The 22,066-nt window shown below is 33.6% G+C and overlaps 1 protein-coding gene across 1 annotated transcript in view; it reads left to right on the top strand.

Annotated features, from left to right (window-relative positions):
* The window catches only part of CSMD1 (CUB and Sushi multiple domains 1), a 2,580,735-nt gene that overhangs the window by 397,630 nt on the left and 2,161,039 nt on the right, over positions 1-22,066 (top strand). The window contains 1 exon segment of the mRNA XM_043985743.1: positions 18,880-19,096. Coding sequence (XP_043841678.1) covers positions 18,880-19,096 — 217 coding nt within the window.

The following is a 22,066-nucleotide window of genomic DNA, read 5'->3' as shown; positions in this document are numbered from 1 at the left end:
GTCAAAAATATTTTTGAAAATAGCTTTAGACAGATATGTTTTCATTTGAAAGCTTTTACAATGAATCAATGTTGAGCCTAAAGGGTAACACTTTGAATACGAGCATTGGAGCAAACTTTTTTCAATAGCATTGTTATCCTGTATAGTTTTTTTTTGTTGTTTGTTTGTTTGTTTTTAATTGAGGCAATTGGGGTTAAGTGACTTGCTCAGGGTCACACAGCTAGTAAGTGTTAAGTGTCTGAGGCTGGATTTAAACCCAGGTACTCCTGACTCCAGGGCTGGTGCTCTATCCACTATGCCACCTAGCTACTCCCCTGTATAGTTTTAATGAAACTCATAAATCACTTTATAAGGATACCATTTGCAAAAAGAAATACAAATGATCATGATCACACTTCTTAAAGATTTTTTTTAGACAGTCTGATGGGGAAAGTTATGGCTTATTCTTTTTTTAAAAAAATTCAGGTCTTTGGTCATCCCTAACTATTAGAAAGAATATGATTAACATGTATGAGATGATGGACAGAAATGTTGACATAAATTAAGCCATCTTACTGGAATTTTAAACAACTAAGATGATACTGAGCTTGAATGACATCTACAATGGAATAAAAACACAGTCAAATTAGGGTATATCATATCAATACAAGAAAATGCATTATTATACATTTTCACAACATTAGATAAAAATAGAATTTAATTTATCAAATTTTAGGGTTTATCATGCAAAATAACAGAGAATGATTTCATATTATTGCATATATATAATGTATATGTATGTGTAAGTGTATGTATGTATGTATGTTTCATGTATTTATGTGACGAACTCAGTATTTATGAATGAATGAATGAATGTGGTGTTGTTTTTATTCATTCATTTCAATTATCTTTGACTCTTCATGACCCCATTTAGAATTCTCTTCACAAAGATACTGGAGTAGTTTACCATTTCCTTTTCCCACTCATTTTACGGATGATGAAATTGAGGTTAACAGGGTTGAATAACTTGCCCAGAATCACCTAGCTAATAAGTGTCTGAGACTAGATTTGCACTCAGGAAGGTGACTGGCCTGATATTCTATTATGCTACCTCACTGCCTCTGAATGGATTGCACTAGATAGCTGACTTGTTGCCTAAGAGAGAATTTTAGATCTGTAATGGGAAGACTTCACCATAGTAATCACTAACATTTATATAAGCCTTGAATGTTTTTAAAAACATTGTTTCATACATTATCTTACGGGAATCTCACAACTATTCAGGGAGGTAAGCAATGAAAATAATATTATTCCTTCTTTTTGTATGAGAAAACAGATTTACAGAGGTTAGGTGAATTGCATGTAGTTGTATGAGTATTAAGTGCCAAAAATAGGATTGGATTTCAGGTGGCTTCTATCTTCATGTCTAGGGCTCTTTCCAATATTCCATGTTGCCTCCCAGATCTGGGTCATTCCTCTTCAGCCCTATGAATCCCTTCTTACTGTTCTATCTACAGAAAAGAATAGCTTTGTTAATTTCAGTACTCTGTGCACCTACTTTCTTGACTTGTCCCCCTTTATCCATTTCAGTCAGTTCATGACCATTGTATTTCCTTAACAATTATTTCTACCCATATGTAGTTAAATCATTATTAACTCAGGCTACCTGAAAGATAGATATTCATAGACTAATACTAACAAAGATATCGTTTTAAGGAGGGACAGTGAGTTAGGAAATAGCAGAAAAGAGAGAGAAAATTAGCAAATGGTTCTGAGGAAAGAAAGAAGAGAAGAGAAAAAGCCTAGAATAAAAAGCAATTGAAAATTAGCTAGTACCAAAACTACAAACAATAGTATTTAAGTGTTTAAGTATTTATTACAGAGCATTAGGATCAGAGAGAAAGGTAAAAATCTTACTATTTCTAAGAGACCCTATCATCTGACCCACCATGGCAAGGTCAGGAACCAAAAGAGAGAGAGAACCCCTCTTCCAGTGTCTACTTCCTACTTTGTGTCCTCCTCCCAGAAATGGGAGACTCCTCAAGTTGATTGGCTGGTAGTCTTGATAGACAGTATCCAGAAGCAAACATCACTTCCTGATGCCAAAGAAAAGCAGCATGGCCTTGCCCTCAGAGGTCTTCTCCTCATGGTGGAGGTTTCCTACAGTAAGTCTCCAGCAGGTGGCGGCATTCCAATCGTTACATTTCCATTGGACAAACAGCCATGGAAATACTGTATGATGATATCAAGAATTTAGCCAATTCAAAAGCTCCAAGTATTACTGATTAAAACTACCATTTCTGCTGCAATTATTACTAATTACTCCCATAAATAAATATTCCTATTAAACACCTTTTTCCCTATTTGAGGCAACCACCCCTATCATAGGGACAAGTATCTAGTATCTTATAGCATTCACATAACATAGTAATACACTAATGAACACAATATTACATATATGAAGTACATAAATTATGAAAAAATATATAATTATGCATATCCTTTTAGTCTTCCCATATAAACTTGGATCTTCATTGGCTGCTTTCAAATTCCCTGAGCATTTGCTCCCTGGACACAATTCTATGGTGCCCATTTCATGAAATCAGATGGCTGGCCTTTCTTGTTATAAATTTGTTATGTATATATATGTCTAGGGGTAAAATGAAATGACCACCCCCCATGTTGTCCACACCTACAACTTCCACCTCTACCACCTCCTTTCAAAGGATCATTGATGACACTAAAAATCCTATTATTGGGCCATCTCATTGGCTTGCATTGAAGTCACGAATGTGAAGGCCAACGCAAGGTAACAAAGGTTGGATTCTAAGCTGGGTGAAAGTAATGAGGAACAGAATTCTCATAGAAAAACCTCAAATCCTTGTATATGAAGCCCCTTTGGGGTGAAAATTTCAGGGTAGTACCACCTGGGAGAGCATAAAGACCTGTACAGGCATTAATGGGAATCGCTTCAATATTGAGAATCATCCTCTTCTCTCTTCAGGTGTTAGCTTCACATACAATGTGGCTTTGGGTAGTTCTCAGGAATCTATATCCTCTCTTGAGCTAATGTCCTATGATCTTCACCCCCAAATAACTTTGGATTTCAAGGTTTGAAGTCTCTTGCTGAGTTTCTTGCCTTATCACCTGACTTGTTCACCCCAGATTCTATTACTGTGGGTCATGAATAAGATACTTGGTGAAAATAATTGTCATCATCATTTTTATTTATATTATTATTGCTATTATACAGTAATAGTGAAAAACATTTGATCAAATTCCCAAATTTGTGATTTGCATTGGTTGTAGGAATAACCACAGTAAAACAATAACATATCCTTAAAATATTGAAATAAGTTTTATTCAAGGGATCATTTCCCCTAAGTATTATTGTAAAGCAACTCACAGGGGGAAAAAGGCCTGATCTGTTATAGCTAGGAGCCAAATGAAGTGACAGTGCAAATGATATAAGCACCTTCTACAAACTCATATGTCTAGAGAATCTAACTCATTACCAAAAGTCAACTTTCATCATTTTTATGGAAATGACATTTAAGCCTCCTTTTTAACCCTTGACAATTAATCAAATGTGCCCTTTGAATCATTCCATAAAACATCACCCCTTTCAGTCTTGAATGGATGGCCCAATACACATTTTAAAGCTATGGAATTTTCACACATGAACTTTCATTTTTTAATATTAAAAGTAGTAGGCTAAATATTTAACCTAACCTCTTATACTGTACCATACACTTGAAATCTTGCTGTCACTGTTCATTGTGAATTTCCCACTGGATCAAAAACCTCTTATTCATTATTGTAAATACTTACAAGTGTCAGAACTAAAAATACTTCCCTTAAGATTGTGTCTGTAGGTCTTCTTATCATGGACTGCTGAAAAATTACAATATTAGTTTGACTTATTTTGACTTCAATAAGCCAGTGAAAAAAATTAAATATTCACTTTTCACAAATATATATGTATATATACATATTCATATATATATATATATGTGATGTATTATGTCATATACTATACTAAAAGCAAGACAAATTAAATGACACTTTCTAGCAATCTAAAGTGATTCTCTGCTTCACTTTCTTCCAGGCAATGGCAAAGTAATTAAAGCAATACCATTACATTAATGGTCAGAAAATTAGAATCTATAAACTTAGAATAATTAGAAAAGGAGTCTATGCTAAATAAAATAATAAAGAAAACAATGAAGTTCTATAAATTCAAATTTATAATAGACATGATGGTATGAGCATGTGTGGCATAGTAGATAGTTTATCTCAACCTCTAAAGGACGGATTCTAGTCTCAATTCTCAATTGTTATACCTATGTAAACCTGGCCAAGTCATTAATCTTCTTAGCATCCCTGGTAAATTTTCTAATGTTATAAGCTTCAGAGAAGTTGCTTATTTGAATTGGTACAAAGGGTTTCCTCTGAGGAAATTCTTTATATAAATGATATCACAGATCTGAACCCACCACTCAAAAAAAAAAAAAAGGACTTCTGCTACCAAAATGTGCTATGCAGAATATTCCTCATTAAGAATTGTAGACATGAATGGACATAAGGTCCTTTTCACTAGAAAAAAAATATATATAGAACCATTTCAAGCTTCATGGACTTAAAATATTTTTTGTGTATATTAAGTAACAAAATCACCAAAATCATACCAATAAAATGTAGGTAAAACAAATTGTAAGCAGCTAAACATGCCTACCTTGGAAAGAGTGGCTCATTTTAAATTTGGAATGTCATAAAGGAAAATGCATATAATACAGTGATTAGTGACAACACTACCAGCTCTACTAGTTACATAGAGAGAAATATGTCAAAGACAATAGATTTGGTTTAATATGCTAACTGAATGAGACTGCAATGACAACAAGGAAACACTCAACAAGTAGATGAGCAGTCTATATTGAGTGAATAAAAGCTATGTGCTTTCAAAAGAATTTTTTTTGGTGGGGCAATGTGGGTTAAGTGACTTGCCCAGGGTCACACAGCTAGTAAGTGTCAAGTGTCTGAGGCTGGATTTAAACATAGGTCCTCCTGAATCCAGGGCCGGTGCTTTATCCACTGTGCCGCCTAGCTGCCCCTCAAAGAATTGAATACTGTGATTGTTAGTTGGGCTAGAACTGGACAAAATTCCTGGGGAAGAGAAAAGTATGAGGGCATTTGCAAGTGCTGTAGGTGTCATTCCGTGTCATGTAGATCCCTGCAATGACAAAAGAATCATGCTAGTCCACTAGTATGCCGCATGTGGGGTTGTGAAATAAAGCTAGATCAAATGGTTTTATATTATAATCTGTTCAAGCTATCAGAAAGGATACTTTGTTACTTAAACTCTCAGTTTGCCAGGTCTAACTATAACACTATCGGTTGCAAATCATGTACAAGAGTGAATTGGGACTAGAAATTCCCCAAATGAATGAAACCCTAGATCTGAAGTATTGATATACATATGCCTCCTAGTAGTGAGGATACAAGAGAACAAGAGAAAAAATTCCTACCTTACTTAAAGGATATAATTCTACTGGGATTGGGGGACAGAGAGAGAAGGGAAAGATAAACAGCACGTATGCAGATAAGTAGATGCAAATTTATACAGGGTAAATGCAAAGTAAATGCGGATTGGGATAGACAAAACACCAATAATTTGATGTATCAGAAGCCAACTATGGGCTCTTACATGAGTTGAGTCTTAAAGAGAACTGGGGATTAGACATTACTGGAGGCAGGAAAGTAGGGAAGGAGAGCGTTATAAGCAAGGAGTAGAATTTGTGAAAATTTATGGAGGTTGTATTTATAAGATTGCACATGAGTATAACATTTTGAAACAATGTACAAGAAGAAAAAGTGATGTGTCAGCAGTAAGCAAAGATTGATTGGAGCTAATTGCCCCCAAAATGCCCCAAAAACAAGTTTGCATTTTATCCCAGAGGTAATAGAAGCCACTGATACTTAGAGGATAAAGAAATTAAATGGTAAGGATTTCACATTTTGCTATCTCTTAGGAATATGAATTAAGAAGTGCAAGATATTAGAAGCAGATAGACCACTTAGGAGATTATTATAATAGTTCTTTTTAGCTCATTATTTATTTATTTTTTTGCGAGGCAATTGCAGTTAAGTGACTTGCCCAGGGTCACACAGCTAGTACGTGTCAAGTGTCTGAGGTCAGTTTTGAACTCAGGTCCTCCTGACTCCAGGGCCAGTACTCTATCCACTGCACCACCTAGCTGTCCCAATAGTTCTTTTAAGATATAAAGACTTCTTGAACTTTATAAGCTTGAGCTTTATAAGATGAACCTATTTTATACAGTATGAACCCTATTACAGAGATTAAGGACATTAATGGTGGTTTTGTTGACTCAATATTTTTTAGGCTTACCTTTCCTATCATCCAACTATTTCATAAAAATGGTGAATTTTATAATATTTAATACCAATCCCTGTGGCATGCTATTCTTTCCCTCTGTTTAGGTTGATATAAATATATTAATTAATATTTTTGTAATTTTTTTTCACCAGCTATGAAACCACCTATTAGACAATATATGTCAGGAATTCAAGAATTAAGGCCATCAAATCATAGGCTTATATTCAGAATGGATATTAACAGTCTAATCCTTTTATTTACAAAGGGGAAACATAGGTATGGAAAGAATCTTGGACTGGCTCGAGGTCATTAAAAGGCTAAATCAGAATTCAGGGGCAGCGAGGCAGTGCAGTGGCTAAAGCACCGGCCCTGGATTCAGAAGGACCTGAGTTCAAATCCGGCCTCAGACACTTGACACATACTAGCTGTGTGATCTTCCGCAAGTCACTTACGCCTCAGTGCCCTGCAAAAACCCTCAAACAAACAAACAAAAAAGCACACACAAAAAAATCAGAATCCAACCTTCTCTTCATGATACCTGTTTCTACAAAGGGCAAATCTTGAAGGTGTTTATAATATGTGTAAAACTAGTTTCAAATTTTATTTTATTTATAGAGAGAATATTAAGAACATGGTTGAAATCATCTAACAAATATAAGTATTCGCTTTTTCTGTATTTCTGTTGTTTGGTGTGTTAAAGAGGCAAATAAGCTTTTCAGTTGTTTTTTTCTTTTAAAAAATATTTCCAAAAACACTTTATTATTGAACATCCATTTTTTTTTCATCTAGGATAAAGTTTCAATTTAGGGAGTAGGTAACCCTGAACTGCATTCTGATTTCCATTGTACTTTGTTCCATTTTATACTTGGTTTTCTTCTAAGTGCAGAATAGTCATGTTATTTGAATTTCCTTTTCTTTTTATTTGAATGTACTTATCCTGAATTGAATTGCTAAATTTCATCCTTATGACTTTAGAGTTTACAGCTTTTTTAAAAGAGGTAATCTATGAATTTTTTAAAGTGGGTATTTGATTTTTCATATTCAGAGGTTTTTAGTAGTTCTCTTCTATTGTGTTTTTCATTATAGTGTTGATTTTTCCCTCAACATATTCTTCTGTGAGACCTATGATCCTTAGGTGATCTGTATACATCCTGTCTTTGAGATTAGGATATTTTGCTTACATTGTACATATATTTTCCTTTTGTTTTTTATTTATATTTAGATATTTTATTTTTCCATTTATATGTAAAAACAATTTTATCATTTTTTTTATAATTTTCAATTTCAAATTATCTCCCTTCCTCTCTGTCATTCCTAATCCATCAAAGGAAGGCAATTTGATATGTTATACATGTCCAATCATGTAAAATATATTAGCATATTAGTCATGTTGTGAATGGAAATATAGACCCCCCCCAAAAAAAATAACAAAAATAAAGTTTAAAAATTAGTTTTCTTCTATATACATTCAGATGCCATGAATTCTTTCTATGGAGGTAGATAGCATTTTTTTACCATGAGTCCTTCAGAATTGTCTTAGATCATTGTATTTCTGAGAATGGCTAAAGCATGTAGTTAACCATCACCTAATATTGTTCTGTATGTGTTCTCCTGGTTCTTTTCATTTTACTTTACCTAAGTTCAGATAAGCCTTCTCAGGTTTTTTCTGAAATCGACCTCCTCTTTGTTTCTTATAGCAGAATGACAATCCTTCACTATCATATATTATAACTTGTTCAGTCATTCCCCAATCTATGGGCATCCTCTCATTTTCCACTTCTTTGCCACGACGAAAAGAGCTACTAGAAATATGTTTGAACGTATGGGTACTTATCTTATTTATTTGTTCTCATAGTGAAATAAAGACCTAGTAGTATTATTCCTGGAACAAAGGGTATGCACAGTTTTATCACCTTTTGGCCATAATTCCAAAGTTTTTTCTTTAAAATGATTAGATCAGATCACAGCTTCACTGACATTAGTGTCTTAATTATCCCCATTTTTCCGACATTTGTCATTTTCCTTTTCTGTCATATTAGTCAAGCTGATAAGTATAAATGGGGTAACTCAGAGTAGTTTTAATTTTCAGTTTTTCCAATCAATAGTGATTTAGAGTATTTTTGTGTGACTATAGGTAGCTTTGATTTCTTCGTCTTAAAATTGTCTGTTCATACATAACCTCATAACCTTTGACCATTTATCAATTGTAGAATTACTTTGCTGGTGTTATTATTGATGTGGTCAGTTATGCTGATAGTTTTGTAAATCAACCATACACTTTTGATATAAATCCCACCTGGTCATAGTGTATGATCTTTGTGTTATATTTCTGTAACCTGATTGCTAGTATTTTGTTTAAAATGTTTGAATCAGTATTCATCATTGAAATTGGTCTACAGTTTTTTCTATGTATTTGCATTTCCTGGTTTAGGCATCAGCATCATGTTTGTGTTTTTTTCATTTTTTGTTTGTTTGTTTTGTTTTGTTTTGTTTTGTTTGTGGAGCAATGGGGGTTAAGTGACTTGGCCAGGGTCACATAACTAGTAAATGTCAAGTGTCTGAGTCCAGATTCGAACTCAGGTCCTCCTGAATCCAGGGCCAGTGCTTCATCCACTGCGCCACCTAGCTGCCCCCATGTTTGTGTTTTAAAAGGAATATGGCAGGACTCTTCCTTTGCTTATTATTTCAAAATAGTTCATATAGTATTGGAAATAATTGTGTGTTTTTTTTTAATGTTTGGTAGAATTCACTTGTGAATTCATCTGGTGCTGGTGGTTTTTTTGTTTGTTTGTTTTTTAGGGAGCTCATTAATGGCTTGTTCAAGTTCCTTTTCCAAGATAGCATTATTTATCTATCCTAGTTCCTCTTCTCCTAATCTGAGGAATTTATGGGTTTTTTTTATAATGTTTCATCCTCTTCATTTAAATTGTCATATTCATTAGCACATAATAGGGCAAAATAGCTCCTAATAATTTCTTTAATTAATTCTTTTTAATGGTGATTTCACCCTTTCGTTTTTTGATGCAGGTAATTTGGATTTCTTTCTTTTCTTAAAAATAGAATTAGCCAATGGTTTATCTATTTTATTGGATTTTTTAATAAAATCATCTTTTATATTTATTAGTCCAATGGTTTTCTTACATGGAATTTTTTAAATCTCTTTTTTTGATTTTCAGGCTTTCCAATTTGGTGTTTGTGAATTTTTAATTTATTTTTTTAATCTATTTTTATCTATTTTTTCTTTAGTTCCATATTGAATGTATTGATCTGTTTAAAGGTATACATTTTCCTCTAGTTATTGCTTTGGCTGTATCCCATAAATTGTGTAATGTTATCTCATTTTTGTCATTCTAAGTAATGAAATTATTGTTTCTATAATTTGCTCTTTGACTCATACATTCTTTAGTGTTGGATTATTTAGTTTTCAATAATTTTAATTCATGTTTCTGTAGCCTTTTATTTAATGTAGTTTTATGCCATTATAATCTGAAATGGATGTATTTAATATTTCTGCTTTTCTGCATTTGGTTGTGAGGTCTTTAATGCCAAAATACATGGTCAATTTTTGTGTACATGCCACACTAAGAACAAGGTATATTCTTTCTATTCTGATTCAATTTTTTCCAGGGGTCTTTCATATCTAACTTTTCTAAAATTCTTTTCACCTCCTTAATTTTTTTCTTATATATATTTTTGGTTATATTTTTCAAGTTCAGAGCAAAAAAGTTGAGGTCCACCACTTGTGTAGTTTTACTGCCCATTTCCTTTTTTTTACTCAATTAATTTTTCTTTTAAAAAAATTGGTTGTATGCCATTTGATACATATATTTCTTTGTTTTTGTGGGGCAATGAGGGTTAAGTGACTTGCCCAGGGTCACACAGCTAGGAAGTGTCAAATGTCTGATGCCAGATTTGAACTCAGGTCCTCCTGAATCCTGCTAGCAAAAGCTAGCCGCCCCGATGCAGATATATTTAAAGCTGATCTTGCTTCATTGTGTATGGTACATTTTAGCAAGATGTAGTTTTCTTGTTTTTCTCTTTTAATTAGATCTACTTTTGCTTTTACTTTTGGATTATGATTGTTTTCCTTGCTTTATTTACTTCATCTGAAGAATAATACATTCTACTTTAGTCTCTTAACTTTATTCTCTGCCTGTTGCTTTGCTTCAAGTATGTTTCTTGTAAACAATACATTGTCAGATTCTAGTTTTTAATCCAGTCTGCTATTTCCTTCTATTTTATGGGTATCTTTATCCCATTTACATTCAAAGTTATAATTACTATTTATTTCCCTCTACCCTGCTTTCCCCATACCCCATTCATTCTTGTCTCTATTTTCACCCATTTCCTCCTTAAAAGTATTTTGCTTTTGACTACCTACCACCTCCCCTATTTACCATCCCTTCTACCACCATCCTTTCTCTTTATCCCCTCTTCTTCTATTTTCCTCTAGGATAAGACATTTCTATGCCCAGCTAAGTGTGTATTATTCCCTCTTTGAGCCAGTTGTTATGAGAGTAAGGTTTAAGTGTTGTCTCCCACACCCTCATTTTTTCACATTCATTCTAAAAACTCTTGCATTCATCTTTTTTGTTGTTGTTGTTTGTTTGTTTTTGAGGGGCAATAAGGGTTAAGTGACTTGCCCAGGGTCACACAGCTAGTAAGTTCCAAATGTCTGAGGCCACATTTGAACTCAGGTCCTCCTGAATCTAGCGCTGGTGCTCTATCCACTGTGCCACGTAGCTGCCCCCACATTCCTCTTTTATGTAAGATAACACCCCAATTTACCTTTTCTTTGTCTATTAGCCCAGTGAATCCCTTTTTTTCTCACCCCTTAACTTAATGTTTGGATATCATCCCATCATACTTAACTTACACCCATGCCCTATTGTCTATGGATATTACTTCTAATTACCCTAATAATGATAAAGCTCTTTGTAGTTATAAATATTCTTTTCCCATGTAGAGTATAAATAGTTTAACCCTATTGAATTCCTTATGATTTCTTTCCTATTTACTTGTTTATACTTCTATGGAGTCTTGCATTTGAAAGTAAATTTTCTATTTAGCTCTGCTCTTTCCATCAGAAATGCTTGAAAGTATTCTATTTCATTAAAAGTTTATTTTCCCCCTGAATGATTATTCTCAAATTTCACTGGATAAGTGACTCTTGCTTTGTTTGGTTTTTTGTTTTGTTTTGTTTGGTTTTTGTTTTGTTTTATTGTTTTTTGGTTTTTTGGTTTTTTAGGGTGTTATTTTCTTCAGGATTTGTGTGTTGACTTTTTCTTGAAACATTCTCATTGCTTTTTCCCAACTTTCCTCTACCTCCCTTATTGATTTTTAAAATCCCTCTTCAGCTCTTCCAAGAATTTGTTTTTTGGCTTGAGACTAATTCACATCCTCTTTGTCCTTTGAGGCTTTGCTTGTAGCTATTTTGATATTGTTATGTGCTCATTTTTCAAAACCATTTCTTGCCTTTTACCTTTATGTTAATGTTGAGTTCTGCTCCTGGGGTGGAAGGAGGTTGGATGTCCCAAGCTTCAAGTTTTGAATTCTGCTGTTTTCAGAGCTAGTTCTGAGATTCTGTAAGTTTTCAGTTCTTCCAAGGAGGTATGATCTGAGGACATGTGGTACCTACTTTTTGGCCTCTGAACTGGTCTGTGAGTGACCATATGCACTTCTTTCAGCCCTGAAACTGTGACCATGGTCTCCTTCTCTTAGTAGTACTGCTCCTTATTCTGGAATTATGACCAAAAATGGCATGTGGGCAATGCAACAGACTCCTACTCCCAGTTCTGGAAAAGGGTTGCCTGTAATCTTCTTTTGAATAATTGTCTGCCCCCACTACTATCTGTGGACTAAGAGCTCTCAAGTCATCCCCTCTAATGTGCATACCCCAAAGACCTGCCTCTTGCTTACTGGGAGTGGCCTGTGCTGGATTGTACTACACTCTCACTCCAGTGTCACAAAACTTCCCCCCTCCCCCTTCTAAGTTGTCTTGGGCTGCAAAATTATTTTACCCTGTCCTCTTGTTGGTTCTGCCTCTCCAGAATATATTAAAGCATTATTTTAGCATTGTTTGGAAGGGAATTTGGGAGAGCTCGGGTGAATCCCTGTCTTTATTCTGCCATCTTGACTCTAGCCAGTATATTTCCTTTTAATGTTATTTTTCCTTTTTAAAGGGTCTATTATGATTATAATTTTGCAATCTCAATGTATTGTTCTCTCTTTTCTTTCTAATATTAGACTTGCTATCACAGATTCTATTTTTTCCTATTTTGCCCATTATTTGTCCAGGAGAGGGTATAAAATCTGCTCTCATAATTCTTATTTCATTTTTTTGCTGCTCAAGAATATTTTGTTGTAGTCTCATGTTCTCACATTTCACAGGGTCCTGTCTCACCAAGTGTTGGATTATTTTTTCTTTGTTTTTCAGTATATATGTTAACAGATGTTTAAACTTGCTTATTAGATTTGAGGCCTTTTTCTTCCTGTATTAATTTTTCTCCCTTTTGCTTTATCTATTTATTTTCAAGGTATTTGAGTTGATTTCTTTCTGAGATCTTTAGTAAATTTAGTCTTTCCCCCCTTATTTTCTCATATTTCTCACTTTCTGTCATCCTTCCCTCTAAATAGTGAGTACCTTGATGTATGAATCTCAAAGCATCTCAATTTCTTTTTAACCAGAACAATTCATGATTTACCAAGTTAAAACTCTGCCCAAAATAACTTTTAGGTGTACTGACACTGGATATATGTCAAGTTCTTTCCTTCAGGCTTTGTGGAGTGCTACAATTCTATTCTACATACACATGATATCCTGTCTTGGTATATTATCTTGCTCCCTATGCTCTTCAATTCTACCATGGAGATGGCTGAACTGCTTTACCTTTAGTGCATAATTTCTGTTTTGAAGAGATTTAAGATTCCATGAGGATCAAGGGAAAATATTCAGTCTTCCATCTTGTAGCTCTTCAGAAATGGAAGTCCTTTCTCCTCAAGGCTTCTTAAGCATTCCTTTCTCCTATTTTATTAGTTGAGGATTTCACTTCATATTTTAGCCTCTATGGTTATCTTGTATATGCTTTGTATCTTATATATATACATACATGTACATGTCTTCCCTCTCTAAGACTAATTAGAATGCTAAACTTTACTATTTTTTTCTAGTGCCTAGAAGAGAGCCATGTATGTAAGGACTTTTTGAATTATTGGTGATTGAGCACCAAATGCACATTAAGGACTCATTGAATATTTTTATAACATGCCTTTTATGATCAGTGTTTCACTACATATTTTTTTGTGCTGAGTATTTTCTTTAGTTTATGAGGCATTAAAAACTTTTGGTGAATTTTGGTTGACTTGTACAAAGAATAAATTTTTAATATTGTAGGAGTGTGTTTTTTTAATTCTTATTTCATTTTCAAAGAAGAGTACAAATTAATTCCATGGTAATAGTCTACACAATGCATGTCCAGGGGGACTATAGTTCACCTCTTTCCAGAGGATAAGAGGAGAGTTATGCCTATACATCCAGCAGAGAAGGAAATGGGAAACAGCATCAGAGACCTATACTGGTTAATCTTTCCTTCAATCTCTGATCTTAAGAAGGGAAATTGGACCACTTAACCCCAATTGCCTCACTAAAAAAAAAAAAAAAGAAAGAAAGAAATTAAGCTTATTCATTGTATGAAACAACAAGAAAAGACATTTTGAGAAAAAGTCCAGTCTTCATGTAGACATCTTGGGCTCAGCTTTGAGAACAGTAACACTATTTATAAATCTGAAAATACAAAAATGATACAAAGAGCCACAAAAATCTCAACTTTGGCAAATGGTGGTTAAGTAGTGCAGTGGATAGAGTGTGGGCTTGAAGTTAGGAAGGCATGAATTCAAGTCTGATCCTAGACCTACTAGCCATTTTGACTCTGAGCAAGTCACTTAACCCCTATTTCCTTATCTGTAAAACACAGATAATACTACTAGCACCTACCTCCTAGTAATATTGTGAATATCAAATGAAATAACAATTACAAAAATTTTAGTGTAGGGCCTAGCACATAATAAGCATTATGTAAATGTTAGGTATTAATTATAATAATTATTAATATCATTATTAACCATTTAGTCAAACATGAACAAGAGTCCCTTCTACAACATTTCTGAAAACATGTATTAAAGTTTCTCTTTCAAGATCCACAGTGAAAAGATATCTTCTATTCTCTCTTTTCTTATAATGATCTTAAATTTTCCCTTTGACACTTTCTATTACTCCTAGTTCAGTCTTGCTGAGAAGTTTAGATAATTCCATACTGCAAATCTGAGTTATTTTGAATCATGCTTTAGACATGTGCTAGCTAGATGACCCTGAGGAAGTCATTTAAACTCTCTGAGTATTAGATTACTCATCCCTAAAATGAGGATAATAGTGTGGAACTTCTTGACTGGGTTATTGTGAGGATCAGATGAGATAACACATGGAATGCAATTTGCAAACCTCAAAGAACTTTGCAAATGCTAGCTATTATTATTGGGGTTATTGTGGTAGTTTAGCTTAGTATAAATTTGATTCTTTCTGCACAATTCTTCATTCTACTTTGAGCTCTACATGTACCTTAAATGTTACTCCTCAGAAATAATTTACCCTGTGAGAAAGCACTCTTTACAATGGATCTATTATGGTAACTACTTTGCATGGCACAGCTGACATTTACTGATGAATTTATATTTTTTCCTTCTTACAAATTTATGATCATGTCTTTACTGTTTTGATTTACTGTGAAGCAATTGCTAGATAAACGAGAAAAGCTATTTCCTTTAAAGACCTTTCAAAACCCCACAGCTTTAATATCTACTTGTTATAGTGTTATTGTTAGATTTAAATTTAGTGGAAAATGGGTTACTTATTAGTTCTTTGGTTTTAAACCAGCAAATCCCTTTTATTAAATCTCTTTTATTAAGATTTAGCAAACTCCCACAAGCGTTTTACAGTATTATCATGAAAGATTTAGGCTCACTGAGACCTACTGGTGTGAAATGTTTATAAAAATATATAACATAGCCTGAAATAATTTTCTCTTCTCAGTTTAACAATAACTATAGGGATAACACTTGTGTTGAAATGCTTATACTGCTTACAATCATCACAAAATACTCAAATCTCAAAAACTTTTTGAGCTCATGTAGATACAGCCATATGGTGCTAAGAAACAATTCAGTTAGATAGCAAATTATTCAAAGAAAGTTTGTTAAGCACCAATTATGTTCTAGGCACTGTGCTTAGCAAGGAGATACAATGATGAGAATTTTCAATCAATGAACATTCATTTATGACCTACATTCAAAACCTAGATGCAATTTAGACATATTAATATACTTGAAGTAAAAAAAAAAAAACACAGGAATTCACTCTTACTAGCTGTATGACCCTGCATAAGTTACTTAACTTTTCAGTGTCTCTGAAATCTCCAAGAATTTATTAAGGGAGAAAAGTGGTATAGTAAATAGATCATTGGACATGGAGACAGGAAGAATAAAGTTCTTCAAAATGTCACCTCAAATACTTCCAACCTGTATAATCCTGAGTAAGTCATTTAGTATCTCATTTATTTCCTCAATTATAAAATGAGGATAATAATACCACCTTTTATAAATCTCTGATATTAAGTACTTTGCGTGGCATACCTGACATTTACTGATCAATTTATATTTTCCTGTTATTAATTCCAACCTGAAAATTATAGAATTTTTTCTTGGATTATCCAAATATTTTCTAATCTTCAAGGTCTAGCTGATTTCACTTACTTTATAAGAATTCCAGATAAGATGTTTAGTAGACATGTTAAGCTAAACATGTCCAAAAGAGAACTCATTACCCCTCAGGCTTGCAACCTAAGAGTTATCCTGTAGTCCTCACTATCTAAGCTCCCTTCCCCTCACTGCCAAGTTATTGTCAAGGCCAGTCATTTTGACCTCTAGAACATCTCTCTTATACCTTTTCTCCCCTGACACCTGTGTAGTGTATGATCTCATCATCTGATGATTTAAAAATTATAATTCCAAGTTTCTCCTCATCCAGTTCATCTTCCCTTCAGCTACTAAAGTGATTTTTCTAAACAAAAGTCTGACCATGCCAGCCTCCTACTCCATAAACTCCTGTGGCTCCTTATTTCTTGCATGATCAAATCCATATGCTTTTTAGCATTCAAAACCTATCATGACCTAAACCCCTCCTACCTTCCCACTTTTCTTTTTTTTTTTCTTCCCACTTTTCTTAAACCTTATTACCCAATATGTGCTATTCAAGGATACTGGCCTCATGGCTATTCAAAAAATAAGATATTCCATCTGTAACCTCCAGGTATTTTAGCTGTCTATCCCCCTTGCCTGAAATATTCTCCTTTTTCAACTCTTCCTACTGAGATCCCTGGCTTCCTTTAAATCCTAACTAAAATTCCACCTTCTACAGGAAGCATTTCCTAATCCCTATTTACTCTTTTAATTATCACCTATTTATGTCACATATACCTTGTTTTTAAGCTTCCTGAGAGCAAGAACTGGTTTTTTACTCTTTTTATATTTCCAGTTTTTATCAGAGTGCCTGGCATATAGTAGGTTCTTTAAAAAAAAACATTTATTGATTGGTTGATTGAATTCAAGAAGCCACAGTTATTCACATGTTTGGGGTATTTTCCCTTAAATTTCTGTAGATAGTTGCTTGATGATTTTTTGAAACATGTAAAATATAAAAAGATATCATCAAGAACAACTGTTCTTGAGCAAAAAAAAGTGGGGTAGAATGTGATCTAAATATTATACATTCATATGAACATGAGTCTCTCAAACTATTATCTAATGTTACATATGCATAAAACACACCCAATTATATCTGCATGTATACAAAATATGTAGAATAAGATATATCTAAAACAAGAAAAAAGTGGTTGATTGGTTATTTAACAATAATTAAAAAGAACTCATAAAAAGACAACCTTAGTAGTATCTTGATGATGCAGAAATATTAAAGAGACCAGAAGAAGGCCTAAGGAATATTTGATATATCATCTATGGAGGATTTATGTTAAAACATGGATAATGCATAGTTTGATAAAGTATTGGAGCGGCTGTTATTTCCTTCAGTGGAAAAGTTCCTACCCTCATGAACCTATGTATCCTTTAAAATATCCCTCTCAGTACCGATTATATTACCTTACATTCAGTAGGAGATGTGTTAAACACTTCATGATTATAGTTACTGTTTATATAATTCCTGTTGTTCAGCATTTTTCAGTTGTTCCAACTCTTCATGTACCCATTTGGGGTTTTCTTGGCAAAGATACTGTAGCAGTTTGTAATTTCCTTCTCCAGGTCATTTTATAGTTGAAAAAACTTAGGAAAACAGGGTTAAGTGATTTGCCCAATGTCACTCAGATTGTAGGTGTCTGAAGCCTGATTTAAACTCAAGAAGATGAGTCTTCTTGACTCCAGGTCTGGTGCACTATCCACTGTACCATCTAGAAGCCTTATTTGTACCATAGTTTGGCAATTGATCATACATTGTTCTGTTTTACTATTGAATATATGTCTACTTTTTCCAACAAGATACTTGAGTTCATGAATCCACTTATACTACATTGTAATTCAATTAATATTGACCACAACCTACTCTATGCACTGAGCTATGTGCTGAAGATGCAAAGAGAAGGTGAGAAACAAACAAACACATGCCCTTAAAGAATTTATACTCCTTTTAAAAAATCTGCTTTTGTTTGCTAGCATTACCTATCACAAAGTAATGAATGTAATGGATGGTGAATTGAAAATATGTTATTCATTTTTTAAACTAATGATCCTAAAGTTGAATAAATAACACTTCTGGTAGGACATGATAATATTCTAATCCAGGACTCTCAACATTATTAGTGTCAAGAGCTGCAACAGAATATTTGCTAAGGTAGCTTCCAGCTTTAACATTTGAGGAATCTGTGACTTTAAAGATTTTGTGTCTACATTTTCACTCATCATTTTCTTTGTTTTCACCTTTGATCCCTGTGTCCTTTCATCTCTGTCTACAAAACTTAATAGTTATAAGTGGAAGCTGTAATCCTGAATTAAGTAATAACTATATAACAAAAAGCAGAATGTAGGACTCATTAAAATGGTGGATTGAGATATAAACTTAGTGTCAAGAAGGACTTGGGTTCAAATCTTGTCTCATACTTAATAGCTATGTGACCTCAGTTGAATTACTTAACATTTATGTGCCTGAGGCAATTTTCCAAGATTTATTAGGTTAAGCATAGGTTGTCCTCAATGTATTTGGAGATAATTCAAACATTTCTTACAAACTCAAAATCAAAGATCCTTCTGTATCTATAAATAATGAATACAATATAGTTATTTAAGCTAAATAAAACAATTGAGGCATTAAAATATAAAAAATAGCATGTAATATAAATGGGCTACAATGACATTGGTCTTTTTTTTTTTCTTTTTTCTTTTAGGTCAAAACTGTGGAGGATTAGTCCAGGGTCCCAATGGTACTATTGAAAGCCCAGGATTTCCTCATGGCTATCCAAACTATGCCAACTGCACATGGATCATTATCACTGGAGAACGGAATAGGATACAATTGTCATTTCATACATTTGCTCTTGAAGAGGATTTTGATATTTTATCCATTTATGATGGACAGCCACAGCAGGGCAATTTAAAAGTCAGGTAATGTACACCTTCTATCCACATTTTCCCTTTTGGTACAATCCATTGGGTAACTTTGTGCTGTTATGTTTTGTTTCATATCAAAAACAATTAGAATTTTTCTTTCAAAAAGAACTTATAACAAGCTTCAATTATAAAGAGATAGGCCAGACATACAAAAAGCTTCTAGAACATGGCCAATCCTAGGTTTAAGCTGAGAGAACTCAAGGCCCAAAACCAACCATACAAATAAGCAAGATGATGCCTTATATACTTTTTTCCTATTTTGAATTTTCCTTTCAGTCTACACAGTATCACATATTATCAAGACAATTGAAAGAATGTATTTATCATGATTTTGTTTTTAGGAAATTGTTGAGTGAGTAGAATATAAAGTAGGCAAAAGCAATAAGTCCTGCTAAGAGCACATTGGGGTGCTCTGTTTTACCAAAGGAATACAGAAGAAGGGAGAAGATACCATGAAACTTGCTTTGTCTTAGACTGCCTTTTCTTTAACCATAGCTATGATTCTTTTTTCTATTCTATTCTCCACAGTATCCATTTTTCATTTGGACTCCAAAACCTATAATTTCAAATAGCATGATAGCTTTACTATTAATAACTAAAGGCTATGCATCTCAGATCATATCACTTCCATTTTATTTTCAGCAAAATGCTCCATTTTAAAGTGACTGATTTTTATTAAGTTGCCAGACATATTTTAGAGGGAGTAAGCTAAACTTTCAAACTTATGTTTGAAAGGGAGCTCTTGAGGTTTGCTTTAATTACTGAATTTCTAGGAAATCAGAGATTGTGGACCTTTGGTTAAACCTTTGCTTAAAAGGGAGAATCGATATTGTAGGAGCTTAATTGTACCTATTAGATAAGTACATGGTTCTTGCTATTTTACCTATGTTATAGAAAAGACAATAGTAGACAATAGTAGATAATATACTTTATGAATGATGATACAGTATAATGTGAGAACCAGGGTACCACCCCCTGTTGAGAAAGCATCAGATGACCTTTCTTAGGTCATCCTGGTATTCCAGAAGTTCATGGACCACCTGTAAGTCATGTCGATCAATGGACTTGAATGCTATCAGCCAATTAGCTTGGAGCTGTGTGTAGGGACCACCTCTCTTCTGGTTCGACAGGGGCTTCCGGTGGAACTAAGGGAAAATTCAGTCTTTTGGATAGCTAGGTGAAGGCAGCTTTCTCTCTCTCTCTTTGCTAACCCCTAATATACTTTAATAAATACTTAAAAGTATAAACTGTTGCTGAATTTATAAGTAAACTTAGCTAGTTCTCCATACCCCCCCGTGGGGGGGGCAGTTAAGGCCAACATACATTAGATTTTAAACATCACAATAGGAAGAGGACATCAATAATGACTAGGGACATATAAAATCCTTATAAATAATAGTGTGAAATGTGCAGCTACCATGTTTCATTCTATTTTACATGGTTATTGTAAATGATAAGCAATGTTTGTTTTTTTTCAATTGACAATGTTAAATATATTTTTAAATTATGACTATTTATTTGTATTTTTCCTTAGAGCCTTTCAGTTTTCTCCTAGGTCACATTAACATTTGGTTTACAGTATTTAAGGCAAACTAGCCCACCTATAATGAACATAATACTATTTCTTTCTAATTTGACATTTGATCCCAAACATACAAATACCTTAATTCTTTGAGGGAGAGGTCTTGAATCAATCCTTCTCTTAATGAAATTTAGAGCCTTTGTTCAGATTCCTCCCACATATGATTGGCCCTGCTTGCAGGTCACTGATGGGGTTCTTCCCAGACATCAGATTCTGAAGCTCATCACTTTGGTTCCTTTTTCTAAGTCCTAGGACATATTTCTAATTCATTCAAGCCACAATTGGCATATTGTTGTGGGAGATTTTTAACCAGGGAATTGTGGGAAAGGGAACATGATAATGTAGTAAATCTATTTGATAGGCATTCTCCCTAAATGCCCCTAACCCATTATTATCCATCTCCTAGAAAAATATTCCATAATTAGAATAAATCTAGTTACCATCCCTTTTAATTTTAATCTATTCTCCTTTCCACTCTGGAGATTCCTGTAGTGATAATAAACATCCTAGAAACTGGAGTATTCTTTATATTATATATCAACAAAAAATATTTGTGGAATGGGCTTTCTGTTGTTCCTCTCTGCAATCCTTCATCTGTTAGTTAGCATCAATGGTGAAATTAGCCAGAAAACAACAACTGGACAAATTGAGGCTAGCTTATGAAAGTTTATATTTTTCTTTGTTTCTTGTTTGTTTGTTTTCATTTTTTGTAAAGCTCTATCTCTTGTTGTGACTGTCTCTTAGAAACAATGATACTTGGTGTGCTTGTAAAGTCACCACACCTATTAACTTATCAATTACAGTAGAAAAAGCAAGTGGTCCTAGGAAGACCACTTGAGAAAAATAAAAATGAAATCCTGAGTTACTATTATTTTTCCAAACTAGAAGCTTATGTTTCCTAAAATGAATGATAAAAGTGTACTCAGTGAGGTTTTTAGTCCTAACATAATTGCTTGAGTTGCTTTGTGTTTCTAGTATATTTCCTCATAAACCCTTTTTACCCAGGGTATATATCTTCTGTTTCTAAATTTGATTTTATAAACTCCTTCTTCCTTTCTTTCCCATTCTGATTGCACTGCTGAATCCTGTGGGTGCACACTAACTCTTTGTGAATTATGATAGTCTTAAGAAGAATCACTCTCAATAGTGCTTCCATCATAATACATATATTCTATAATTTTACTACACTACATTAAAGAAAAAGAAGAAGAAATGATGGATTATTTGAAATATGACTAAGATTGTATATGTATACATATTTAAATTGAAACAGTACAAGATTTAAATATTTTTGAATCAATTAATGGGTGAATGACTTGGATTGCACAGAATTCTAATTAGTTTTGAGGGGAGGGGTCTAAATTAAATTACTCTTTATTTTC

This window comes from Dromiciops gliroides, chromosome 2 (assembly GCF_019393635.1).
Source record: "Dromiciops gliroides isolate mDroGli1 chromosome 2, mDroGli1.pri, whole genome shotgun sequence".
NCBI lineage: Eukaryota > Metazoa > Chordata > Mammalia > Microbiotheria > Microbiotheriidae > Dromiciops > Dromiciops gliroides.
Note: the sequence above shows the minus strand (reverse complement) of the source record. Positions and strands in the feature narration are given on the sequence as shown.